Here is a 14,713-nt window from a genome sequence, read left to right as displayed (position 1 = left end):
AATTTCTCTTCAAATTAATTCGCCGTTTCCTTGTCATCTAATTTGTCTTTACAGTTACTTTGTCGCTATTCCGTGTCTGTTTAAAGTGATTTAGTGTTTATTTGTGGGGGGTTTTTTTTATTTCTCTGTTGTTATTTAGTGTCTTCGTTATTCCTTTTCTCTTTATAGTTGTTTAAAACATCCGTTTCTAGTCGTTTTGCGGCTCCTTTTGATTGTGTTTTGTCGTTAGCTGGTCTGTTTGCATTAGACTTACGAAATAACAATGGGAGCCATCGATAAATAGTGAGAAAAAAATCTGAAAAACATTATTTGGAGAAGTTAAAGGAGCTAAATATTTTTTAAGTCTGATGTCGGAAAAAAAAAAAAAAAGAAGTTATATTTCCATTTGGGTGAATGAGGTCCTTCGTCACTCTTGAAATTTCTTGTGGGCAGAAAAACCTCGACAAGCTACGGCGCATCTTCCACAGATCCAACAGGAAACCAACTACGCAATTAACAGCGACAACATGCACCCACACACACACGCACACACACACACACACACACACACACACTCACACTCACACACAGAACTGAAAAGCTGCACTCAGAATTCATGGAATTCAAGCAATGTCCACCACCACAAATGATTACCAATGAACAGCAGGGACTCCGGAGTCGGAGGCATACATGCTTAAAAACCGTAAACAAGTTCCAAATCCAAAATATCCAACTGCACGGCAAACCGTGTGCAAAGCTGAGCAAGATATATATACGTGTGGTGAAGGCTACATGGGCGTGACGCTGCAATCCAAAATCTCGCCGTCGCAAAAGAAGAGAGGAAAATGACAGGATGAGTCGGCCGAGCGCCGGGCGGCGGCGCGCGAGCGTCGAGACGTTTCCATCCACACGGCCGCGGTGTCGCCGGTCTAAGGCTCATTATTTTCAGTTTTTTTTTTTGTCGGTTTGTTGGTTTTTTTTGTTTGTTTTTTGTTTTGTTTTTCAATAGAAATGAAAATACATCTTGAAAATTTTTACTGATGTTTGGCACTTCAAGCTTCGAAAATAGAAAAATATAATACAAAACCCACGAGAAAATAGGCTAACAAATATACCGTTTGTGTCACGAGCACTATGTAGTGTGAAAAAAGTTGTTTTTAGGTTGTTGGGGGGTTTTTTTGTTGTTGTTTTTTTGTTTGTTTTTTAAATGAATGGCCCCAGAAAACACACATCATGAGCAGACTGGTAACTCAAAGTGACGTGCATAGAGTACGTGAGTATGTATGTATACTGGAGCTATTTTATTACGCTCCCCTCATACTTATACAATCATATCTTTTCAGTTTTTAGTAAATCTGTGTATTTATCTCTATAGCAGCCAAATGCGGAAACGTCACTTGTCACTTTGTAGCTTCACTCAGCAGGTAATCCTGGAGAAAGTCTTGAAAACACTTCAGGTGTGAACGACCAATAGACTCCGCGCTCACGCCTCGTGACGGAATTCCCATGCTTTTGTTGCGTGTCGGCCTGGAGAAAACCCGCGAGGAAATCAAGCCACTGAAACAAGATCTGGACTGGATTTCACTCTGGGTTCTACATCCGCAAGAAATCAAGAAATAGTTGCGTGACAACAACATCACGTGATCTCTGTCCGACACTGACGCATGAAGTTACTCCACTTAGCGCCACGAGTGACGTTAAAATATGAGGATTTCACGAGGCTTCTCAACGGAGGCTATCGTTCCACTTGACGTGAGTCGACAAAGTAACGAGCAACGCTCCCATTGGCTCAAAATGGATCGTAATGGAGCTCGAACATTTAGCAAATATTCCGATTTTTTTTTTCATCTGGTGCATTTTTAACATACATTTAACAAGCAGGGGACAATGGAGCATAATAAGGCCAAGCGATATGTCGAGAATCAGGAAAAACGGGTACAAGGTGAGTTCCTGAAAGGTGCGGTTTGTAAAATTCCAAATGAAAAAGTAATGCCCCGACTGCGCGCTAGGCGGCAGTATTGAGTCACTGTCGTACCAGGCTTGCTTTCTACTTTCCGTTGTGTCAGTCAGTCGAGAGACGCTGCATTAACACGTGTGCGCGGGTTAAGAATCTGTGTTTGAAGCGCAGCACATCCGTGGAATTACATAACGAGTGTTGAATTACTTTTATCAGCTAATTTCTATCAAGAGTTTTTTCTTTTTTAAATGACCTGTTCTATTTTTAAAAGCGCAAATAAATTTTTTTATTGACCAAGATTCAAACTTCGCAATCAAATGAATGCTAACGTGACCGACGTGTCAGGGCCACCGCGACGCATAATCCTCTTATGGAATTAACATGATTAAAATGCACGTTTCTGAGGGATTCAATGGTTGGCTAAACTGAATAATGCTGGACCACGATGAGTAACTACATTTAGATTTTTTACCCCAGAGGGGCACGACCGGATCTTTCATCGCGACAAATGAGTACGAAGGAGTTGGGGCCCGAACGCATCCTGTGCGCAAAACTGAATATGATGAGCCTCGTTCAATGGTACAGGAAAGCCGCGATCGCTGCGGATTAGAGGCAAGCGTCGCGGCTGATTGGTTATTTCACGAAGATAATGCTCTACATACGCCTTGGAATGCTTCGGTTAGTTCAAAATGCTGTCTTGAGGGTCCCCTTCAAAGCTGCTGGGAAACCACAGCTCGTCTACCAAACACTAGTATTCACGCTATGCTCACTCCTCCAGTCACTTTGGTAGGTAATCACCTTTTGGTTGAGTAAAAACTAAGCTTGTTTCGTAAAGTCGTAGCGGTGGCTGGGGAGGGGTTTTTTTTTCTCGAGAACCAGCAGCCACGGCGCCGGCGGCTCAAAGGGTCGTGCGCCGGTCTTGCATATTGCCGCCGACAATTCCTACCGAAACCAAAAGAACCAAGGCAGACCCCCCCCCCCCCCCCCCCCCCCCCCCGGGGGGGGGGGGGAGAGGTGCCGGGTACTTGGTGATACAAAAAGCCCGTCGATTCCAACAGGTCAGAAGCAACGAAAGGCAGGCGTGGGTTTATGCCCCCGGCGTTCCGTCTAGAGCCCGGTGAGGTCTACGATGGCCTTGATGAAGATGGTGTCGTCGCGGATGTAGGAGTTCTTGGAGTCCAGCTTGGGCAGCGGACAGAAGAGCGGGCAGCCGCTGGCGATGTTCATGTCGCTGACGGGCCGCTGGAAGGACGAGGACGAGATGTCGGGCCGGAAGGCGTCGATGATGTGCTCCCGGTTGTTCTGGTCGAGCAGCATGAGGGTGACCTGCGCACAGACGTGACGAGCGTTACGGCCGTACGTCGGGTCTGATCCGGACACTGGATCCAACGTCTCGGGAGGACCGAACCGTCAGGGCAGCCATGGTTTTTGAAAATTGCCCAAGAAACTCTTTACCCTTCGCATTTAGTTTCCTGACGACCCGACCAGGCCTGACCAACAAAACGTACGACTATTTCTAAACACTAACTGAAAGGGGTCACATTATCCAACTCTTCAACACTTTCATATGGTCTCATTGGTCTAAAAAGATTATATTAAAAGTCTATTCCCCCAAATCCAGTTTTTCCTTGACTTTCCCTCCATTTGAATCTTGGAACCTAGGAGCTGCATTCAGAATCTGCTGTGTCTGTGTGAGCTGGACTGGCTCCGCCCACACACACGCCCATCTATGGGAAGATGGAGGAAGTACTTCCTCTCGTGGTGGCATGTGCCAGAGCAGTGCTGCCTGATTGTGGGAGGAGTCAAAGGGGGAGGAGCCTACCGTGATTGTGATTGGCTAAAACCCCCCGATGACACTATATAGGGTTTGATTTCTGATTGGCTGCTTGGAGCAACACACTTTTTAAAACCTGGAACAAGCCAGGGAGAGAGAGTCCACACTTTCTACACTTCTGGGGCGTCGTTCCAGGTGTGGAGACGATTATTACTGCTGGAAAACCATTAGAAAGTGAATTTTGCACAATATGACCCCTTTAAAGTTTATGTCACTCTTGGTTCCTAAAGGTCTTTTACTCTCAGTCAAGCCCTGAAAACACTAAACTGCTACTTAAAAAAAAAAAAAAAAAAATACAATACAGTCAAGGCCAATGGGGGGAGCGGTGGGATTTGAACCTTTTACCTTCTGGTTGAAAGGCCACTTCAGGAGTGCGTCGCTGTGTCCTCTCATCACCACGAAGAAGAGCGACAGGTGAGTGCCTCGGCCCGTCCCGTCACCGTTCAGGTAGATCCGCAGGCACATCTTGTAGCCGTATTTACTGGTATAAAAGGCTGGAAAACCACGAGTGACACGTTATAAAGTAGTGTAACGTAACTAAATAAATAAGTAACGTGCAAAGTAACTTGTATATATAGTCCACTCCTGTTTCGTGGTATTTTGCAGAACATATTAAACTCTCAGCCTGACTTAGATAACGATGGTACAGAGTTTGTTGGGGTTTTTTTTTTTATTTACCGGGGGAGAACATGGCGGGAGCGCGGCCGGCCACGGCGTCCTGCCTCTTCTTGGTGAAGTCGGAGATCTTCCAGACGAAGATGCCGTCGTACGTGGCGGCAGACATCTCCCTCATTTTGCCCTCCATCTCCACGATGGACAGATCCCTCAGGCTGACCGTCCTCTCCAGCTGGCGCACCTGCGGCACAGGAAACTCGTCACCGGTGGCTGGAGCCACAACTGTCCCCGGGCCCCGTGTGTCCCCGAGGTACTCCAAAATAAAAGGACAATTTAACGGCTGGATGGATGGATGGATGGACCGACAATAGTTGATTATCAGGATGGCTGATCAGACGGACGTATTTACAGATGAATGGTAGATGATGTTTGTTATTTGGGTGTAGGATAAAACAATGTTGCGGTAAATGCAGAAAAATCAATCAGACATAGATATATTTTTGTGATGAGCAACGATAAAGAAGTAAAGGTGTAGGAGTACAAAAGTTATGTTTCTTCCTACCCCCCTGTACGAAGGCTTAACGCATGTATTCATAATCACACCATGAATCCATTAATATTTGTTTTGGGAAGCAGTGCTTACTGTTAAAAAAACCCAAAACAAAACTGCGTCATAGTTGGGAATCAAACCCTGGTTTCCCACGTGACGGGCAAGAATTCTACCGCCGGACTGCCGGGAACTTCCTGTGTGAGATGGAGTCTAACAAGGATTTTGTAATTAAAATGAGTAACGAAAAAAGAAAGAGCTCGGCACCTGCTGAGGAGCCGCTCTGTGAACTCCTTCCCTGCGGAGCTCGAAGTTCACCAAACGTTCAAACCGCGCGAGACGACGCGTGGCACTGACTTACAGAACCTTTCAAAAAGCTGTCACAGCTGTTTTTAATAGCATTTCGCACCACATATAAAATGTGTTTCTAACAAGACGAAATTACGCAATTGAGCATTTTTTAAATAACGGAAACAGCGGACATACTCTTATTCCTTTCTATTTTTAGATTCACTATTCTACCACGAGATTGTAGGTACGAGCACGGTCAGAGCCGGGCTTATGTTTTGCACATTCCGAAAAGTACAAGTTGATAAATTCCACTTCATGTGTGAATGTCCGTACAAACGCTCTACATCTAATCTGATAGGCCGAACAAGTCAAATATAACATATTAAACTGCAGATATGGACAAATGCAAAGTTTTTCCTGATTTTGATTCTTTTGTAACTGCAAGAATCTATTTTGAAATATACATATTAAAGGAAATCAGATATTATTATATTTGCAAAAAAAACCCAAAACCCTCAGTCGCCTGTATCTGGATATCGTATTCAGGATTAAAACAATTTGTCATCATCTGGAAATTGTTTTGAGTTTACGTGTCTAAAGTACCATTTCGCATAAGTTGGACTCATTGTTTTATTGTGAAAGGCGTTGCCTCCACAGATGTATTAATGTCGGGAGTCAAATTCTGACCAAGGGCGGTTTTGAATGTCATTTTTGCCAATCGAGTGTTTTTAGACCAGCCTCTTGTCACTTTTCATTTTCATACTTTAAAAAAAAAAATCCCATGGCGGGCCGGATTAGATCGTCTGGCGGGCCGGTTCTGGCCCCCGGGCCGCATGTTTGACAACCCTGCTCTACATTCATTTCTATGCGTAGACACTGATGATAAATGAGGCCCCTGGTACTCCATTCCAACCGACGTGAACAGTCCACGCTTGTGATTTGTGAAAACGTGTCGCCTGCGCCATTGAATACAGCCTGGAGGTGTTCCAGGGGGATTTATCAAGGAGTTTGTCAAGGTGAAGGCAGCCGAGGCATCGCAATGAGGAGAGTCACCTTGTTGTTGAGGATCTCGATCTTGTCCTGGTCCAGCCGGTGCTGGCGGTTGTAGGCCTCCATGGTGGCGCAGGAGCGCTCCATCTCCCGGTTGAGGACGCACACGATGTTCTCGAACGTGCCCACCTTGAGCTCCAGCTCCTGGCAGCGCCGGCTCAGCTCCGCCACTTTGGCCTTCTCGCTCTGGAGCTGCAGCTCCAGGGCCGCCCCCACGGCGCTGGGCAGCGGCGTGAAGGAGGTGGCCAGGGCGGGGGTGGGGGCGGGGGCGGGGGCGCAGGCGCCCTGCGCGGGAGCCACGCCGCCCCCCCCGCCCCCGCTCCCGCCCCCGCCCAGCAGGCTCATCTTCAGCTCCAGGTCGCGGAGGGACTGGTGGAGCTCCTGCAGCTTCTGGCCGGCCACCTCCAGGCTCTGCGGCTGCAGGCTCTCCAGGCTCACCTTGATGCCCATGATGAAATGCAGGAGCAGGTTGAGGTGCTCGTAGGAACACTGCCGCTCGTGGTCGTGGATCTTCTCTTTCTCCACCTTGGGACCAGAGGGTGGAGGGGGGGGGGGGGTAAAGAAATCACAGGGACACTCAGGAGGCAATCGGAACGCTCGTACTGATCGTCCACGAAGCATGCGGGTGAGTGTGAAACAGCCACGGAGAAGGAAAATCAAACAAGCACAAAGCAAACAGAGGAGATAATAATGGATGTTTATGCTTTACAAAGTATTCACACCTGGATTCTCTTTCATTAAAGCTGAAGAACAGAATGAAATCCTATCAACCGAGGCCCGTTGAGGCGACGACGTTTTCAAGTGAAAACTTTCGCGGCAACTTGGGGATCCGTTTACACCACAACGGTGATCGGTCACTGAAAACACAACTTTTTGAAAACGGTCCAACTGAGGGTCCGTGGAAACTGGGAAAACGCAACTTTTCTGAAACGCTGCTACTGTACGTGTATGACGGGAGAGTATATAGTTGTTGTGCACATGCTCAGTAGATGGACGAGAAGAACACGACTCCCAGTCCAGATTCTCCTGGGAATCTTTGGTAGTTTTATTTTGACGGTCACCGTAATGACAATCCAACTTGCTCGTCCGTCCGTCCGTACTAATGTCTGTGTTCTCCCATTTGTTAATGTTTAAAATTAGCACAGTTTCTGTGAAAATGTATGTTTTCAAAACTTTGCCATGTGAACGCGAAACCTTTCTGAGATGAAGACGCAAAAAATGATGCGTTTTCACTTGAAGTGTCACGTTAAACAAAACTATCTTTCAATTGGTGTAAATCAACTACAGCCTAGAACTGGATTATCTGACTGTCCGGTTGCTGTGGTGGTATCCGGATAATATTTTGGAATAATTCAGCCCCTTTATGCTCGCTCAACTTCCAAGGGGTCATATTATGCAAAATTCCCTTTCTAAAGGTTTTCCTGCAGTAATAATCGTCTCCATACTCCAGAAGTGAAGAAAGTGTGTCCTCTCTCTCCCTGGCTTGTTCCAGGTTTTAAAAAGTGTGTTGCTCCAACCAGCCAATCAGAAATCAAACCCTATATAGTGTCATCGGGGGTTTTAGCCAATCACAATCAAGGTAGGCTCCTCCCCCTTTGACTCCTCCCACAATCAGGCAGCTCTGCTCTGGCACATGGCGCCACGAGAGGAAGTACTTCCTCCATCTTCCCATAGATGGGCGTGTGTGTGGGCGGAGCCAGTCCAGCCCACACAGACACAGCAGATTCTGAATGTAGCTCCTAGGATCCAATATTCAAATGGAGGGAAAAATCAAGGAAAAGTGAAAACAAACCACGTCCATCTTTGAATCGTCAAAGCAGATTTAGTGTTTAACTCAAGCGAACAGCCGCCATGTTTGTTTTTACACGTTTGTTGTCGGGATACATCCACAGCCGGTAAAGTTCAGTATTCCCCACTTCTTATCTAAAAATTAAAAAAAAAACCTTCAAGAGTCATTCAAAAGCACTGACCTGTTCATTTTATGTTTAAAAGCGCTGGGCTACTTTAGCCGCGGATTTTGACTACCAATGAGGATGAAATATTCCTTTCCTTAACAGTCATAAATGAAAAAAACCAAAAAAAAATCAGTTTGGCAAATACTTTGTATTAGCACGATGCAAATACATTCACATGGGCTCAACATTCACGTGCAGATGATTCATCAAACACAATCAAGTATGGAGCAACTGTTGAATCAGCTAATAACTTGGCAATTTTCTTTTAAAATGTTTTTAAGAAAAATAATACAGAGAGGCTTTTGCACGACCATACCAAAAAAACTATTTATTCATAATCTAACAAGATTAGTCATAGAAAATCTCTACCAGACACTCAGTTTCTGGCAGCAGCCTTAAATAAGAGTGATAATTAAAAATGTCAAATTGATGTTTAGCAATTTCTTTATAAAAACAATTACTTGTATATGCAATCAAGTACCATTTCCCAATAACTTGAAACGTATCGTCTGATGCTGACCTGTATGGGTTTATTACTTTGTACCAAATTATATTATTAAAAAAAAAAAAAAAAAAGATCCCCCCAAAAAATGTCAAAAAATCAATATTTGAGTAAAAACATGATCTCTCTCTTCTGTTTTTGACAAGTTACTCATTAATCCAACAGTCAAGACCATTTCCAGTGACAAACACACACACACACACACACTCACAGCAGATTTATGACAAAAATGTCTACTTACAGACGTATCGCAGCCAACAACATGAAATCTGCATGGTGCTTTAAATTTACTGCAGAACTTAATATGGTCCACATACTGCAAAACAAAACAAAAAAATGAAAGAAGCTAATGATCTGTAGAGTACGTAGTAAAACTCGGTCCCTGGCTAAATGGGAAATGAGATCAATCGACAGCAGAAGTTGGTTTTTTTTAGTTTTGTTTAAAAAAAAAAAAAAAGGGAATACCTTCTCTCTGGGGATCTTCTTCTTTGCGCAGCCTTCGCAAATCATCGGGTACTTTGGACAGATTTCGTCATGAGCCTGGAAGTGACACGGAAATATTCATTTTATCCTTGTGGTTCAACCGGTTTGCCTCAAACGGACAATGCGCCTCCCGTCGATTAACCTCGGTCGTGTCGGCTGTGCCTCATTGTCTCTCGCCTCCCCGTGTGTGTAAATTCATGTTGCCTTGTAAACGTGAAACTTAACTGAAAACGAAAACATGAAAAAACAACTTGTTTCCACTTCAAATGTTGTGTAAAACACCGTCTGTTCATTTTTGGATCATTACATTCTGCTTCTCCTTTTTCTTGAAAAAAAACAAACATAATTTGAGCAACTTTATCATTTTTAAGTCAATATTATTAATTAGTGAAAGCACTTGTGCTACTAAAATGCACAAAGTGATGCATTTATAAACCTTTAGAAGTAGTGATTGTGGTTATAATCATCGGTAGCTTTCATGTTGATCCATCGGAGGACATCAGGAAAAAGTGTTCCGTTTTTAAACCTCGAATGTAATTTGATTTTCACATGTGGGACTAGTTTTTTTCCCCGTGCGGTGGCGACGAGTCCTGACCTTGATGTTCTTCAACTGGAAGGGCTCTTTGCAGTATTTGCAGTTGAGCGTCCTCTCGGGACATTCCCGCTCGTTGTGGCGCTCCTGCTCGTTGGCTCTCATCAGCTCTTTACAGGAAGGACACAGGATGATCATGAAGTCACAGTTTCCCTCGTGAGTGGCCTGCAGGGAACCAACCAGAAACTCTCGCTTAGAAAAAACACTGCGAGGGTGGATGGGTGGGTGGAGGGATGGATGGATGGATGGATGGGTGAGCGGGCTCTGGATGGATGGATGGATGGGCGAGCGGGCTCTGGATGGATGGATGGATGATGGATGGATGGGCGAGCGGGCTCTAGATGGATGGATGGTTGGATGGATGGGCGAGCGGGCTCTGGATGGATGGATGGATGGATTGATGGATGGATGGGCGAGCGGGCTCTAGATGGATGGATGGATTGATGGGCGAGCGGGCTCTAGATGGATGGATGGATGGATGGGCGAGCGGACTCTGGATGGATGGATGGATGGATGGATGGATTGATGGATGGACGGATGGATGGATGGGCGAGCGGGCTCTAGATGGATGGTTGGATGGATGGGCGAGCGGACTCTGGATGGATGGATGGATGGATGGATGGATTGATGGATGGACGGATGGATGGATGGGCGAGCGGGCTCTAGATGGATGGATGGTTGGATGGATGGTCGAGCGGACTCTGGATGGATGGATGGATGGATGGATGGATGGATTGATGGATGGACGGATGGATGGATGGGCGAGTGGGCTCTAGATGGTTGGTTGGTTAAATGTATGAATTGATGGATGGATGGATGGATGGATGGCCTCTGGTTAATTGGACAGACGGACGGACGGTTGGTTGGTTTAGTTGGATGGATGGATGGATGGATGGATGGACGGATGGATGGACAGGCTCTGGTTGATTGGACAGACGGACGGTTGGTTGGTTGGTTGGTTTAGTTGGATGGATGGATGGACGGATGGATGGATGGAGACATAGATAAGCACAATACACATACTGACAATGACGAGTTGTGTTTCCATGCATCATGACTTCCCACACTGTACATTAACACATTTTAACAATAACATGATCACCATGACGACGGGAGGAACAAAGCCAAGCGAAGTACATCCGAGTAAAGAAGAACTTGCCTTGACAATAGATTATTTGACAATTGAGAAAAGTGCAATTAACTGTGTGACTGGACATTTTCCGTCCAATGCTCGTCACACAGTAAACCTCAATCCTTTAAGAAAAGTACGTAACATCGTCACTCCTGAACCTCCGCGGCTTTGAGGCAGCTTGTGTTCCAGAGACTCCACCATCTCACCTCAAACTCCTTGATCGTTCCCGTCCACGTGCATCCATCGTTGGGACAAACTGCTGCCAAGGCCTCCACTTCTCTCCGAGCGGCATTGTCGGGAAAAGCCTAAAACGAATGTAAAAAAAGAAGGTTGGGTAAAGTTAGCGACGAAGGGTCACGGTGCTCGCGTCTCCCGTGGCTCTTGATTTCTCTCGCACATATGGTCACAGAGGAACTGGACTTCAGACGCTCCCGTCCATCGTCCTACGCTGCCAGCGATGAACAGTTTGTCGTGTTGGATCTGAACTGGATCTGAGCACAAACGTTCACTCGGGGGAGGATTTTTAAATCAGCGTCGTCACCGGAAAGCCAAAAATACAAAACCTGGCCGAACTGTTCGCAAACCAGAGAGAACAGACCCGAAGCTTCAGCTTCATGAAGTGAAAACTGGGGGGGGGGGGGTACGAAAATGTATTTACGACACCGCTCAAGAGCCAAGTGTCCGGTTTCAATCTCATTTACGGATTCCAACTCTGCTTTAATAGACAGAGAGGGCCTTTTAGACACAGAGTCATGTTTCAAGAACAAGTACTTCCTCCTCCTAGATGGGCGTGTGTGTGGGCGGAGCCAGTCCAGTTCACACAGACACAGCAGATTCTGAATGCAGCTCCTCTGATCCAATATTCAAATGGAGGGGAAAATCAAGGAAAAGCTGGATTATTGGACCGGCGATAAACTTTGAATATGAGGATTTTGGACCAACGACACCCATTAAGACATTTTTCAAAGAGCCGGGGGGATTTTTAACACTGTTTCTGACTTTTAAAAAAAAACTAAAACATGCAGCTGCTTGTCCGTTTTAAAGAGTACAAAAACTATTGAAATACTTCAAAGGGTCTTAATCAGTCTTGGCATTATATATGAAGACTTGTTTAGGTCTGTATTGAACATTATGGATCTGACTTAAGAGACTTTGTCTGCTTTGGAAATTCTAATTGAAAGAGTCCAGGTTCCTTTTTTTTTTTTTTAAGAAAACTCTGAATCTATTTTAAAGAGTTTTTCCTCAGGTTGGGTTTTAAAGTCCTCTAAACTGGAACATGTCAAACTGGAAACGCCGACATCCCCCCCCAAAGCTGGTTAAACTGGTCACAAATGGGCTCAAACCAGAAAACGCCACCGGCTTCACTTTGTGTAACTGAAGAATGATGAATATGTACTTACACCACCTTGCTTGAGAATGGACGTGGGCTCCTCAAACAAGTCTTCTTTGATACATGCACTGCATTTCTGTGGTCCGGAGCTTAAAAAGGGGGCAGAAATCAAGATAGTATTCACTCATTCATCTCCTAAAAATAATTCTAATTCAAATATAAATGTTGCTTCTTCTATGAAATACAAAGACATAATAAAAATTTTGAATATTTGCTACAGTCCATTAATAATTTGATTAATATTTCAATTCAGGTCTTACTACTGTAACACATCCAAGCAAATAAAAAGTATATAAATTCTGTATTAATTGGCAAAAAAAACAAATGCTAAATGTACACATTTGACACTAATAAAATGTTACCTTAAATAAATGCGTGATTTTTCTGCATGCCGCAATATCTATGTTAAAATGTGATCCAAGCGAGAGTGAAATAATAAATCAGAGGCTAAGACTCAAATGATTACTAAGACGTTTATAACTGAATCCTTAGCATTAAAATACATAATAACTCAGCTGTAAAACCAACCAAAAAAAGCAGTTTTAATGCCCAAGATTCACTTTCGAATTCCCACAAAGTACCACACCTTTCTAAACAAAGCAGCCACAGATTTTAGGGCATCAACCTTTCTGTGTTGTTTTTTTTTATCTAAGAATTAAACATTTACAACATATGGATTCCTGCTGTGACAGAGCAAAAACACTGTAATTACATTGCGACTCAAGTAGAAAATGAGCACAAAGTGTAGAAATAATGAAATAAAGCTGGTTAAATCACGCACATGCGCACTGAGAGGGGGAGAATAGAGGTGATCTCACTCCCAGGCTTCCTTTACAATGTGCAACCAAACTATACAGAGGGTGTTATTCCTAAAAAAAAAAATGACATGCTTTCGAGCCAGAATCATCCAACAAAAACAAAAAAAAACACTAATGTGTTTGTTGTTGGAATACAGAGGAGCGAGAAACAAAAAGTAAAGCATGGATTGTGCTGCCAGGTCATGTTGTTAACCATACGGAGAAAGGTCACACGAAACTCCAATCCGAAAAATGCCGACTTAACGTGGACCTAACTTTACTACAAAAGACTCATATGAAATGCCATGTATTATACTGCATTTAGTAGCAGGAGAGACCGCTTAACAATTCGGCATACATCATAATGCGATTGCACCTTTATTTAACACACAGCTGGGTTTAATATCACCTAATTTACTTTCCCCCCCGGTGTCCATCCAGCCTCGGCTCGGAGGACAACCTGGGCATCACCCCCACATCACACTACACAAGCCTATATCTGTAAAACTTGTCTCCAATAAGTGACCCGACGGGTTAAACTGTGTCCGTTTACACTTTCGACGGGGTGTTTTTTTTTTTCGCTTTCCCCACGCGTGGGCAGTGACAGTAAGCGGCTCGCTGTTAAATCGTGGGTTTTCTGAACGGGGTCTGGTGGCCGGCGCCGGACGCGCGTCCAGCTCGTGCAAAAAAAAAAAAAAAAAAAAAAGGGGGAGCTAGCTGGCGGAGCTAACAACCATGACACCACTTTCGCTCCTACCTCACAATCTTGTTGAAGCAGAAGGAGCAGAAGCGGTGGCCGCACTGGGCTTGCAGGGGCCGCCGCAGCACTTTCTGACACGAGTTGCACAGATGCTTGTCCTCCAGGTGGTTGGCCAGGATTTTCTTTGGGAAGCCCGGTTTGTTGCCTTCCAGGGAAGATGGTGGAGACGGCTCCTGTGCAGCCATTATTCCCCTTGAACAATAATCGGGTGCGCTCAGCGGGGTGTGTTCAAGACGGCGGAGCGCACGCGGCCGGACGACGGGGTCGCTGCGAGGCGGCGACTCATCGCCCTGCGGACACGTTATTGTCAGGGAGCCCTGCTTGTGCTACCACCAGCCCATCGCGATGGATGCCCCCCTCGCAGGCGGCGAGAAAACGATAAAAGTGACAGCTGAGGATGCTGCGCTTCCGCCGCAGTTCATCACGTCTGCCGCTGGGGGGAGCTCGGCTGCAGTTCACCACGTCTGCCGCTGGGGGGCGGAAGATTAGTACTGCGTTCATGTTCACATTCGTTTTATTCATCAAAATGTTGCAAATTAAATATTTTATTTATCTTTTTTTTCACATTCATTTATTCATCAAATTGTTACAAATTAAATATTTTATTTAGCTTTTTTTCACATTCGTTTATTCATCAAAATGTTACAAATTAAATATTTTATTTATCTTTTTTTCACATTCGTTTATTCATCAAAATGTTACAAATTGAATATTTGATTTATCTTTTTTTCACATTCGTTTATTCATCAAATTGTTGCAAAGTAAATATTTTATTTATCTTTTTTCAGATTCGTTTATTCATCAAATTGTTACAAATTAAATATTTTAT

The 14,713-nt window shown here is 44.6% G+C and overlaps 1 protein-coding gene across 1 annotated transcript; it reads right to left on the bottom strand.

Moving 5' to 3' along the window:
* Positions 1 to 3,043: 3,043 nt before the first annotated feature.
* traf2a (Tnf receptor-associated factor 2a) lies at positions 3,044 to 14,081 on the bottom strand (the record flags this gene model as incomplete). The annotated part of the gene is made up of 10 exons (XM_080499163.1): positions 13,882 to 14,081; positions 12,338 to 12,416; positions 11,144 to 11,242; positions 9,809 to 9,970; positions 9,196 to 9,270; positions 8,972 to 9,046; positions 6,277 to 6,798; positions 4,449 to 4,626; positions 4,116 to 4,264; positions 3,044 to 3,262 (listed from the first exon to the last, which is right to left on the bottom strand). The coding sequence occupies exons 1-10, from the start codon at positions 14,067 to 14,069 to the stop codon at positions 3,044 to 3,046; spliced, it is 1,746 nt and encodes a 581-aa protein (XP_080355289.1). The 5' UTR covers positions 14,070 to 14,081.
* Positions 14,082 to 14,713: the final 632 nt, after the last annotated feature.

Source organism: Blennius ocellaris, assembly GCF_963422515.1.
Source record: "Blennius ocellaris genome assembly, chromosome: 7".
In the NCBI taxonomy this organism is placed as follows: Eukaryota; Metazoa; Chordata; class Actinopteri; order Blenniiformes; family Blenniidae; genus Blennius; species Blennius ocellaris.
The sequence above is the reverse complement of the archived record's forward strand: the minus strand, read 5'-3'. Positions and strand labels throughout refer to the sequence as shown.